The sequence below is a fragment of the Eublepharis macularius genome, chromosome 5, assembly GCF_028583425.1.
Source record: "Eublepharis macularius isolate TG4126 chromosome 5, MPM_Emac_v1.0, whole genome shotgun sequence".
NCBI classification, from domain to species: Eukaryota; Metazoa; Chordata; class Lepidosauria; order Squamata; family Eublepharidae; genus Eublepharis; species Eublepharis macularius.
The window spans coordinates 146727619-146741036 of NC_072794.1; the positions used below are offsets into that span (position 1 = coordinate 146727619).

The following is a 13418-nucleotide window of genomic DNA, read 5'->3' on the forward strand; positions in this document are numbered from 1 at the left end:
CAAAACAACGGCTGCTTTTCATCCACTTCTTGGATAAATTCCAATGAGTAAACATAGGACCATTGTGAGGCTCCCAAAGGCCAGCCAGCTTCATAGAAAGACAGAGAATGACCATGGAACTAAATTAACTTCTCAGCTGCATCTCTTCTCCTTTGGCAGTTTGAAAATCATTTACTTGGCTGGAATTTGTTGAACTAGTCTGAATACAGAGGTCACGTCCTAATATCCACCCTCATCTTCTGAGGGACTTATCTCAAGTTATTGCTACTGCAACAGCTGACTATGAAAGATTTACAGAAATCTTACAGGAGACTCTGTACACTTCTCAGCCAGATCTGAGTTCCTCTCTACTTTCTTCCATTTCATCTCCCGATGCCTTGACCAATATTCCTTCCCATAATCTCTGTTTGTAGCCACTGTATTTGCCATTGCTTGTTATTTGCACACGAAAATCCACACTGAGTAGCCTTCAAAAACCATGTAAGATTGAGGCACTGTACAAAATGTGTCCTGAAGATGAAGGAATTGTGACTGTGCAATCAGTGGTTCCGACTGCCATATCTGAAAAAGGATACTGCAAAGCTGGAAAAAGGCCAGAGGAGGGCAACCAAGATGTTTAATGGGGTGGAGAGTATCTTTCCTATGAGGAACACTAAAGTGTCTTGGACTTCTCAGTTTAGAAAAAAAGGTGACTGGGGGAATATGATAGAGATTTATAAAATTATGCATCGTGTAGGGAAAGCGGATACAAAGAACTTTTTCCTCCCTCTCCCGTAATACTAGAACTTAACAGCACCCAATTTAGTTGATGGGCAAAGGAGTCAGGACAGTCTAAAGGAAACGCTTCCTTGTTCAATGAGTAATTAAATTGTGTAATTCACTGACAGAGGAAGTCATGATGGCCACATGCATAGATAGCTTTAAAAGGGGATTAGACAGATTCATTGAGAATAAGTCCATCAGTGGCTACTAGCCATGAAGTCTGAAGGGAATCTCTATATTCAGAGGCAGCAACAGCAGGAAAAAGCATTGGACACTGTGGCCTCTTTGTTGGTCCTCCAGGGCAAGTGGCAAGCCACTGTCTGATATGTCCTCGAATAGATGGACCACTGTTCTGGTCTAGTGGATTGTTCTTGTGTTCTTAAATTGTATGCAATGCTGAGCATTATCAGCTAATGAGTTTGGATAGCAGGAGAGTTCAAAGAGCAGTAGGAGGCAGAGGAGACAATACTGGGCTAGTTAGAGCTGAGTCAGTGGTCCGTCCTCATCTATACATATGGTATTATCCTACTAAAGTGGGAAATGCTAATCCAGGGTTTGAACCCCTAATTTCCTGATGTTTTTTTTCACTTATTAAAACACCTTCTGATTTTCTTCCTATTTATATAACACAGATTCCACAAGCATTATTTGTGTCACATACTACCTCATCCCCAAAAGAAGTCCCCATAGATTTAGACAAAGAAATTTTTAATACTGTTAAATACTTGTCTTCATTCATGGAAGTTTAGGTTTTGGTTTAGCTCTCAAAATAAGACAAAGGGCTATGTCACATGTCTTCCCTCCAAGTATCCAGAAATGCATAAACAATAGTTTTTGCAGAGGAAGAGAGAGATGGGAGGGGGAGGACAATGAAGTACAATAATTAATCAAGCCTTCTGGCAAACTGTCAAAGAAACTGCTGAGTCTTATTATGCCTTAATTTTGCTGTACCATGAACAAAGCACATCAGAGAAAGGGCTGATGTGGAGAGAGTAGTTTTCATCTGGGGCCAGATTTTCACTGTCAGCTGGGAGTGATCAGGATAAGGGATGGAGTTCGCCACTCAGGCATGGTATATGTGAGCGTACATATAAGAATTAATGACCATAAACCCCAATCTTTCCCCCAATATCCTAGTTTTTTATGTGGGGATTCCATTTGTATGGGGAAATATTCAGTCTTGTGAACCCCATCCCCTGTGGAATAGCACAGTCCGGACACAGCTTTAACACTTGTGAGAACTAGGCCCAAGCTGTGACTGGAAGTGGTAAATGAACTGGGAAATGGAAATCAAACAGAGGACAACTAACACAGCTTACTGAATCGTTCCACTCTCTTCCATTTTCTCCTCACAACAACTCTGTGAGGTCAGTTAGGCTAAGACAGCGTGCCTGGCCCAAGGTCATTTCCATGGCAGAGTGGGGGGATTCAATCACTGCGGCACAGTTTCTCCTTGTTCTGAATGTCAGTCTAAGGTAAGGTTCTAGAAGGCAGTTCAGATGAGTAACGCAAGTGAGGAGCAGGAAGCAGCATAGGCTGGACCAGGGAAGCAGGGAAAGGCATGTGGGACTGAAAAAAAAACATAGCAGGGACAAACAAGGGCAAAGCAGGGTGATGGAGCCTACAAACTACAAGCCAGCTGAAGGGAAGAAGTAGTTATTTAGGGACAAAAAGAGACCAATCACAGTGGGGCCTCTGCCTTCTGCTCGTGGTCTAGATACTGTAGACTGAGCTGTGAAGTTTTGGCAAGGAAAGGCTCTCTCTCTGTTCATTTCCAAAATCTGTGTCCTTCTAGAAGGATAATAACTTTGCAGCTGCCTTATAGGGGCTACTGTATCTCTTACACTTCCCGCACATGGCACCATAATCCTATTGAGGCTTTTGGATCTCCCTAAATCTCACGGTCCCTATAAGGCGGTCATTCTTTGCGTTGGTGACAATATTTCGGAGAACAGGCCCTCACCACATTTCCTGGCTACTGAGACAATGCAAGGTCCCTGCTAATTGGCCAGGATAAGGGGATATCGATGAATTACCATGGTGCATGAAGCCATTGTTGCAGAGTCCAACACCCAGTGCGACAGCTTCCTCCCTCGTCTGACAGTCTCCCTGGTAACAAGAGAGGACAAATGTTATACTTCAGGCCACTTCCTAATTCAAACAATTTCCCCCTGGCCTGTGACCCAGGTCTCCACTCTCAAATTAGCATGGCGCTCTTTGCAAAGAAACAATAGTAAGCAATTAAAACAGGACTCCCTTTGCCTAAATCCCATTCATTCCTATATATAGCACTGCTTCACTCCCACAGGAATTGGAAGGACAAAAGCCAGCACTCCAGAAAGCAGCTGTTTTAACAGTGCAAACGCAGCACATTACCTCAACACGGAGACCTTCTTTAACTGGCAATTGCGATAGTCTGCATTCTCTGCCCATTGGCCATAGACAATAAAACACCTCTTTAGAATGGGAGGCAGCCAAACTCATGTAGGGATGTGGGAGGAGGGGGACAACATTTCTTTAGACTTCTCTAAGGTCAGATCAGATACAATTCTTATATTGCTCAGAGTTTGTTTTTTCCTCAGACCTAGTACTGGCTGGGGGGGTGGGGGGGGAAGCAAACACAACCCTCAATCACAATAGTGCACACTTCCAAGAATGACACAATAGGTGTTTTGAACAACCAGCGAAAGTGGACTTTTTGTTTTATGTTGATGCTGGACGACCACGACTTATCTGAGCAGCCAATTGGAAATGAACAACACGGATGCATCTCTGAGGAGAAACTGAGACGCTCCAACGTGATCTGAGTGATATTAAAACTACACCATTACAACTCTCTCCTTCCCCACTGCTCTGAAAAAAGAGAGGTCCCACTGAGGTCAGGAAGGATTTTATTCTGTATATAAACTTGGGAGATATTTTCCCACTCTTTAGAGGTATCAGAGGTAGTGCTTCAACTAAGGAAAAAACACTGGGTCATATTGCTCCTCCAACAGATGTATATTTTCTACTTAAATGATCAACAGCACAAGTATTATTAGTATACATACTACTTTTAGCAGACAAGTTTCACTAATGTTTAAAAGCCTGACTGATATCAAGAATGGAATTTATCTGCAGTCATACTGGACGGAGAATCTTGAAGAGAAGTAGAGGATTTGCCATATTTTGTTGAGTCCATCTACTTTCCAGGTCCCTCTTAGCAGAAAACCTACTTGGTTCTCACTTTGGTTGAGACAGTTGAGATTTAGAAGGGTGAGAGAATGCCCTAACAGCTAAGCAAGGGATTGACTAGACAGAATTTGGCTCCAATCCTGTTTTATCATCTCATAGTCCTCCAAATGTTTCTAATTATGAGCACTGTGGCCTTATTCTGGTCAGGAGCATCTAGCAAGGAACACAGCTATTTAATTAAACTAGGCTGAAATCCTAGTACAGTAGTAACAAACAGCAAACTAGAGTAACTCTGCTTCGGATTACACTGCAAGTGTAACAAAGGCTTCAATTGCCTACTGCAGCTATTGATTCTGCTACATAAGCATGTAACTGGGATAGCCTCTTTTCAGCCTTTTCCATGGATAGTCGTCTCAGCATGGAATGTATTTATTACTTTATTTATCGTCCGCCTTTCTCACTGAGACGTAAGACAAGGAAATGAAGCTGCTGCATTATTTTGTTCTCTTCTTATCTTTGATGCTGATGCTTTCCCTTGCAACTAAGAACAAAGGAAAGCAGCCAGAACTGGAAGGAAATAAGGAAACAGAAAAGCATGAATTTTGGCATCATGAATTTTTATTTTTCCTGCTAGACTAAAAGTAAGACACTGCCTGGAAGTGGTTGCTGGAAGCACAGGACAAGGAGGGGGCTCTGCAGAAATTGGTGCCTGCAGTTGTTATCAGAAACGAGTTGCAACAGGCACATGGAGGCTTTGGTACACATGATGCCTCATTTCAGTCTTTCCATATGCTGTTACAATTAGAAAGCATTCCTCCTAAGCAGGTCTATCCAAAAGTAGGTCCTATGATAGTCAAGGAGGCTTACTTCTAGGAAGGCGCACACCACAAGAGCTACAAGTGTTGATCCAATCTACTTCACCTTACCCAACCTCTCCCTCCCCCCACCAGTAAAGGCAAACAAATATAAAATGAAATTTTCCAAGCAACAGAATTTCTAAGTTTAACATGCATCTCTTCTGTTTCAACATCCTGCCATATGGCTACTTTTATTATTCAATATGTGATTTTTATTAGAGGAAATGGTGAGTTCATAATACATAAAGATTAGAATTCACAATCTAGCCCATCCACCCCGCCCAGCTGTTTGTAAATGGAAGAGGAAATGCCTTTTTACACAATTCCTAAATTAGCTATTGGGAATATAATTTGTTTATAAGCAACTGCATGTAAACATCTGAGAGGAGAGGACTTCTCTTGCAAACTTGGCTACTTCCAGGAAAGCAGGTTGGCCTTTGACCTCATCACTTGCAAAACAGCAATTTTCGGGTCAAGGGGGTGACTAAAAATAAAGTATTTGAAATTCTCTTTGCATATTTCCAGATATGCAATGCAAAGAAAACAGGAGTAAGGATGTTAAGAGAAAGATCACTTTAAAATGATCTGATACCAGGATGTCATCAGCACTGTATACAAGTAATAGTAAATGCATGTATAATACATGTACAGTGTACACCTGATAGTTCTTTATATGTATATTGAGTCATTCTCATGTTACAGTCAACACATTCACAGCTAAATTTTTGAATAAAACCCTACATTTATCTAGGTACTGGTCCGTAGTTTCATCTGTAAAGTGAATGTGTGTTGGATTTTTGTCAAAAACAGGCGTACGTGCATTCACTGTAACATACGAACAGGGCTTTTGCATGATTGAAATATGAGCAAAATCAGAAGCCATACCTGTGGTTGGAATGAAGAAGAGACAACCATATTTGCTTTCCAAAGTTGAGTATGATGAGAAAAGCATCCCAGAGCTTGCCCGGGATGCACCACCATTTTAAACAGTGAGTTCCCACCCAGGAACTTCTTGCAGGGGCCTGATTTTGGTCAGGACCACTACAGCATGGAGGAAGGAAACCCTGCCCTCCCCACATGCCATTTTTCTAACCTGAATGGTACATGGGAGGTCATGCAGGCAAATAACTTTCACGCCTATTTGTCCTGCTGCAGCCCTCTGAGATACCAAAAATTCTATTGCCCAGATGGGCCCCACAAACAGCACAAAGGGCAAAATGGGAGTCTGCAACAAGAGGGGGAGTAATTGAAAATGGACCATAGAAAATATTTTATATTTAATTGAATATTTCCAAGAAAATATTTAAGCAGGGGCAGAGGATAAAGTTGCTCCCTTTTCTATCAGTAGAGCTCTGCTAAAGGAAAAGATGGGAAGGGCGATATCACTTCCTTCCCCCTCTTCAGTGAAGCCCATCAGCTCAAATGGCTATTATTCTATGTGGGTCCTACAAATCCAGGAATCAATTGTCCAGGGGTTGAATGCGGGGGGGGGGGGACACAAGAAAGATTGTCAGCCATATGATCCTCCTCTTGACAGATTACAAGATCGAAGCCCAGTAGACTAAAACATCAACTTTTTAAAAAGTCTATGAAATTAAAAATACAGCATGTCATAATAATCTAGGTCTGATTTGTATTAGTCTAATAATCAATCAAAAAGTACCAATACATTGCAAAGGAAGTATTGATGTTTTGTCTTCCTTATTTAACTCTTGCTAATATGTTTTTTTTTTAAATTGACAAAACCAAGTTACGTTCTGATAGAATTTCACTTTTTCTCCAATACTTAGAGGACTGGCACATTGATCCTAAGCATTTATATTAACACATCTGTTTTCTATGACTGAAACGGGTCCTTAAGGAATGCTAGCGAGATGCCGAGGCTTTTGATCTCACTTTGGGACTACAGCATGAACTCTCCCACTCTAAGCACTTTTCAGAACCAAGCTTCAGGAACACAGAAACTGAACACCTTGGAATAGACATTTTTTTTTTGAAAGGAGAAGATATTTTTTAAGGAGGAGACATAAATTTATGGAGAACACATGCTTTGCAGGCCTAGTACAAGCCTTAAATATCCAGAGTTACTAATGATCCTAAGAAGTCCCTGGAATGTGATGTTGCTTCTTTCAGAAGATTACAGGGTTTATTTCTAAACATTCATAAGTACTTCAAACCACAGAGTATGGGATAGATGCTTCTCTTTTACCTTATCATCTTTGAAAATCTTTACACCAATATCTGTGGGAATAATTAGGGCTAAATCTTTGAAATTTCTATCAGTTTTTCAGCACTCACTTTGAGCCAAGTGAAGGTTTGGATGCTTTCCCTCCTCTACCCCAATCTTGCTGTGAACCAGTTCACAGATTTGTGTTACATGATCCAATATCAAAGTCTTGTGCTCCCTGATCTATTGCATGCTACAATTTCCACTCTCTGTTTTACACTGGAACCAGTAAATTATGATCACCATATCTACTGATGGAAAGAATTCCAAAAGCAATTATGGCCGTCATAGTTTGTTGTTTTTACTGTCTCTATATGTTTTATATTAGAACCAGTAAACTATGACCAATGTATCTGCTGCTGGAAAGAAATCTATCAGCCAAGTGGACCTTTCTCACCTCCCTAGCAGGAATCGGAAGTTTGCCATGAGAGGAAAGTATCGGCATAAATCTCCCTCCCTTCCAGTTCTGGTTTGGAGGACAACTGTAGTTTGGTATTATGTTTGAACAAGCAAACTATGATTCAAATCACAGTTTGCTTGTTCAAACAATACCAAACTACAGTTTACAGCAAGATAGAAAGGGAAAAGAGAACACAAAGACAGGAGGGAATGCTCCTTACCTGAGCAATCAGCCAATCCACTAGCTTACTTGCTGGGATCACTGACTTGTAGGTCTTCAAATGGTAGTCTCGATCTCTGAATCAGAAAAGAAAGTTAAATTTTGTTTAAAATCTAATCAAGCAGACATTTTAGCAAATAGGATTTATTATGGAGTACAATAATTCTCAGTAGCCCCTGTGGCATTTATAGCATCCTTCCACTCAGGGCTTTTTTCTGGGAAAAGAGGTGGTGGAACTCAGTGGGTTGCCCTCAGAGAAAATGGTCACATGGCCGGTGGCACCACCCCCTGATCTCCAGACAGAGGGGAGATTAGATTGCCCTCTGCACGAGGGCACTCTAAACTCCCCTCTGTCTGGAGATCAGGGGGCGGGGCCACCAGCCATGTGACCATTTTCAAGAGGTTCTGGAACTCCATTCCCCTGCGTTCCCCCTGAAAAAAAGCCCTGCTCCCACTAGGTTTATAGTTTCAGGTGAGTTCATGAGCACTAACTGTTGATAGGATGAGCAGACCTTCCAGTGAGGGCTCAGCTTGGGAGTGCAGACCATACTGGATTGCCTCACCTTAATGTCAACTTGCTTTTTATCTGTTACCTGCAATTTTATAATAAACTACTTTGCAGTTTTTTGGGGTTGAGCTGTAGGCATGTTTTATTGTTATTATGCGCTAAACTTTTTAAAAAAATAGGTTTCTCCCATGGCCCAAGCATTGGGGGGAGGAGGAAAATGGACAGGGCCTACAAGGAGGGGGTTCAGAATTGAGATGTCATGTGATTTGCCATGTAATTCACAAGACATTGGCCTGATCAATACCATTTTCTCAGCTGAATCGATAATCATTTTCATATGATGTTTGGACTGGGTTTGGTGGTACGGGGGGCTCACTGGGAATCTTTGCTAGGAGGTCTCAGCAGCCCGTAAAATGGTTAGAATTTAGTGCTGCCCAAATTACATGGGGGAGTGGTAAGCCCATTATCATCAGATGATCTACTTATATAATTTTAAAAATAAAAGAGAATTTTGTTTCATAACTCATAAGACCATATGTACAAGATAGGATTGTGGGGATGGGGAAATCTGTGTCAGACATCGTGCTGGGTCCGGAGATTCTTTTTCTAACTCCCTTGGACCTTAATTTCTACCCATCTTCTCAGAATTGGGACAGCAACAGTTGTTCTTGCTTGTTGATAACTAATGCAGAAGGCTGATGCGTGCAAAACAACCCACTAATGGTATGCCTGAGGGTCAGTAACATTTTCTCAGCTGAACTGATGATCAATTTTTTTTTGCTTTATGTAGAAATTGCTTGTTTAATGGACAAAGCATGCATGAGCATGAGCATGCATACATACGAACACTAACACACCACTCTCTTTCCTTATAGCTCTGTCACCCCCTGTGGTAACTGTGTTTTCAATTAGGCAGCGTTAGGATTCATGAAATGTCTCTGTGCTCCAGATGCTACTAGCATGACAGGGATTTGTCGCTCACATCACTGCATCTGCTAAATAATTGGGGAATAAGGGGTCAGCTGCAGAAACTGGGACTCCAACCTCTTCCTTTTAGTACATCTCCTTCACGGTTGGTTCCTCCCCAAATAACAGAGCTTTTTTTTTAATTAAAAAAACCCTTCTCAGATATAACCAGTGAAAGGACAGTTGTTTTGTTCATCTGAAAGCTGAAACAGGACATCAGCTAAGTGACAATTCCGTATCCCAAATAATCTGGAAAAATTCCAGTAGAGTAGCCATGTTAGCTTGTTGCAACCAAAGCAACAAAGAGTCTTGTGACTAACAAATTTATCATAGTACAAGCTTTTGTGAATCAGAGCCTACTTCAGATGCATGAGGAGTTACTCCAGTTAGCAGTGTGTAGTATGAGTGTGTGTGCGTGTGCCCTTTGAAAGGACCTGCTGCTACTATGCATGTATAGAGCACAAGGCTGATATGCTTGCTGCCTCTCTTTGCGTGCACACTGAGAAGAGCCGAAAAATTATAAGGCAAGTTAAAGAGGCTTGCCCTCTCTTCTCTGTATTTGCATTGGTCTTGAGCTATCATTGAAACACAGGACAGGAGAGTGACTATAATAAGTAAGGATGTGTTGCACTCAACCATCTTCACTTCAATAAAAAAAAAGCTCTCTGTGGGACAAGTCGCACTTCTTTATCCAGAATCTGTTTTAGAAAAAGTATGATCTTCATCTCTTTTAATATATTTTGACAATCAGATCTCTGCAAAATAAGTAATAGAAAAACATGCGAACACTATGATAACAAACTTACTTGATCACTGGAGTGTAAAGACTATGCAGCCGACAGTAGAGCCGCACACCCTGCGGAGAGAAGCAAATATGGGCTTTTAATTTCAAAGAAGGCATGCAGTAATCCAAAATTCACAGAAGCACTCTAGCAAATCTAGAGCAACCAGCTGCACTGACAATTTGCTTATTGCCCATCCTGAATGTTGAATCCTAAACTGCATTATGAGGAGATAAGTATCACTAATTATATGTATTTCCTATGAAATATGCTGAAGCAGAATAAGTATACAGTTTAAAGTCATCCAGAAACAGTGAAACTCTAAGCACCCACTGGCTTTTTAACTATTGGTCATTGCTTATTAGTTGGCTTCTCTCTGATGATATTTTTGTAGCTTCTATTCTAAAACACACCATCTTCCTTTAATAGACAAAGCAGACCTGTTTGACCGAATAAATTTTCTGTTTACTCATCAAGATAAATGACGGTCTATGAAAAGCATTTATTTTTACCTAGGTCTTTTTCTTGCTTTGGTTGTTTATCTATCCCGCACTTAGTTTTGAAAGTCATACTGATTCTATGCACTTTTTATTTGCTTTTTGGAGATTTTCATTGTTTTCTGCTCCAAATTGATTTTAAACATTGTTGCCTTTCTGTTATGCTGCAAATTTTAGCTTTAAATTTTTAAGCTGTATGCCTAGTTAGGGTTTCTTTTATTTTATATTATTTTATTTTATTTGCTGTTTATTTTTATTGGTGTGATTTAATGTTTTGGATATTTATTGTTTTATTGTCTTTTTATGATGATTATGGATTCTATATGCTTTGTTAGCCAATTCCATCAATTGACACTGCAGATCACTCACACCACCAATAAATGAATGAGGAAGGAAATTTGCCGGGAAAAGGGGAAGTTAGTCCAGGATAGATATTAAACCACCTCTACAAACTGTAATAAATAGTTCAGTGACACTAAAGAGTCCAACAGTCAATCAGAGTTTGCCTCTAGCTCAGGTAGGAAAAGACAGATACCTTGGACATGATATCTTCCAGTTCACTTCTTGGCTTATAAGTCCCATCATCATAACGAAACCTGTACATCACTTGTTCGTTCTTGAATTGGTGCTTATCTGAAACTGAAGCAACAGAACAATAATCAATCATTTAGAGAGTACATGTTCGGCGCTTGTCAAGTTATACTTTCACTAAATACCACACATTTAACAACCCCAACTGTCACCAGGTTTTTCATTAAGCTACTTAAAATAAGGGCCACATTTTCAAGGTTCCAGTATTCTGGATGAAGAATAACAATAGAACACATTTGAAAATACAATACAATAAATACACATTTTCCTGCGCAAGGTATGTGAATGCAGTCTGATGTTTTAGTGAACAAAGTCAACAGTTACCCTTTTTTTAAAAAAATTATAATCACCTATGAGTAAAATGCAAAACAAACAAATTTGCAGGGGTCAGCCAGATCTAATCAAATAAACCCCAAATGGGATTCACAGAGTTTGCAAAGAAACTGATGCTCCTGATGGTTAAGACCTTAGGAAAAAATATCCATTGCTCTAAATAACATTTTCCAGACATAGGATACAAACACAAAACCTGTTCTTTCGATGACACCACTTTCTGCAATAATAACAGAGAGCATCAGGAAGAAACTAAGTTTTGCAGCCATCCTTTGAAACAAAGAACCCTGCCATCCAGGCATTTTTCACAAGATGAAAGGGCAAACCCAGATTTGCCACTGACTAAACACTCAGCAGAGAATTTCACCCTGGCTGAACATTCTAGAATGAGACAAATGATAGAAAACACATACCTGCTGCATTCACAGATATACACTTGAACACATGAAGCTGCATTACACTGAATCAGATTCTCAGTCTATTGCACTCAGTATTGCAGTCAGTTGTCCAAGATCTTGGGGTCTTTCACATCGCCTGCTACCTTATTCTTTTAACTGGAGGTGCTGGGAACTGAACTTGACACCATGTGTATGCAAAGCAGATACTGCTGAGCCACAACCCCCGCCCCCACACACACAACCCTTTTTTCTTGTTTTATTAAAAAATGTAATGAGCAGAAGGGCCTATAGGAGCCAAATGTTTGGATTCTCCCTTAAGAAAGGAGTTTTGGCCAATTCACATAATCAGTGCAACAGACTGGGGATGCTACTTATAGGTTTCTTATCTCTATAAGGGATGCTACTTTTAATCCATATAGATTTAAGAGTACTTATACCACCAAAGTAGTCATGCATGCACTTAGTGGGCAATAAATTAAGTAAATAAAGAACACAATGTCAAAGGGGTTGTGTAAGCATCCCACTAGTCAGTAACTATAGGATGTCCCATTTATTCAGTATTTGTGCTTATAAAATAACAGAAAAAAACCAGCCACATGGCTGATTATCATGCTGTCAGTCTCAAGTGATACACCACAGTTGCAGAAAGAAAAAAGACTGAAATGTGTATGCTAAGAGGTAACATTTTTAAATGACATTTAAATAAATTTATTTTCCATTACAATCACCCTCGTTTTGTCCTAAATTGCAAAGGGAGGGAGACATCCCTCTTCATCATCTAGCAGAAAATATTTTGTTAAAATTCTGTAGCAGCTAAGAATGAAGCCTCTTCTCAAGAAGCAAGTGTGGAAGTCAGCCCACAACTGAGAAATGGATGCGACACTGAAAATACAAAATAAACCAACAGGCATTTGGTTTGTTTATGTGTTTTAAAATCTGAGGAGCTCTTTGTGTCTATAATTTGATTTTTTTAAAGAATAAATTATATACAAACAAATCAGAAGCGATGGCTTTAATCTATAATTATGTGCCTTCACTTGGGTGCTGTAATCTGATCAAATATATCTTTGTAGAAGAAAAGTTGATTGTCTGGGTGCAAATTGTATAAGTAAAGTTCTTGAAAATATGCCCTCTGGAACATATGCCATATGCTGTCCCATTCGACAGAAAACTTCCAAAAAATTAACAAAGTGATTTCCTAATTCATTTGCATGTCCTTGCAAGGCTTTAGGATAGATTCTGATGAACCAAATCAGCAAGGATATTATTCCCACTGATGCCACTCAGAGTAAAAGAAAGACCATTTTAAATGCTGGCTGCAAATGCCTAAGCATCTCTGGGACAACTCTGTGTGTGTGTGTGTTTTAATTGCTCCTGTCTCTAGTACGTTACAATACCAGATACGATCTTTTGCTGCAATACAATGCACTCACCATGATGAATGATACCATTCTCCAACAAAGCTTGTCCCAGGTTGACCCCTTCCTCTGGTTTGCTTATCTCTCCGATTTCCATGAGCCAAGATACAAACTCACTGGAGAGAGAAGTAGAGCAACAACAGCAATTAATTCCCTGCTCTCTTCAGGCAAACGAAGCAAACTGACAGATATGTATCCTAGACCCTGCAAAAATGGGAAGGGATGAGGAGTGGTCTTCCAAACCACTGGAAAAATGCTCTGCTGTTAGACAGAATGGACAGGTTTT

At 40.2% G+C, this 13418-nt stretch overlaps 1 protein-coding gene across 2 annotated transcripts in view; it reads right to left on the reverse strand.

Moving 5' to 3' along the window:
- PREX1 (phosphatidylinositol-3,4,5-trisphosphate dependent Rac exchange factor 1) overlaps positions 1–13418 on the reverse strand; it is a 301144-nt gene that overhangs the window by 81010 nt on the left and 206716 nt on the right. For both annotated transcript variants that reach the window (XM_054981047.1, XM_054981046.1), the window contains exons 11-15: positions 13148–13248; positions 10928–11031; positions 9920–9969; positions 7641–7716; positions 2799–2871 (exon numbers count right to left, since the gene is read on the reverse strand). In XM_054981047.1, the coding sequence (XP_054837022.1) occupies positions 2799–2871; positions 7641–7716; positions 9920–9969; positions 10928–11031; positions 13148–13248 (404 nt within the window). The remainder of the gene's footprint in view (positions 1–2798; positions 2872–7640; positions 7717–9919; positions 9970–10927; positions 11032–13147; positions 13249–13418) is intronic.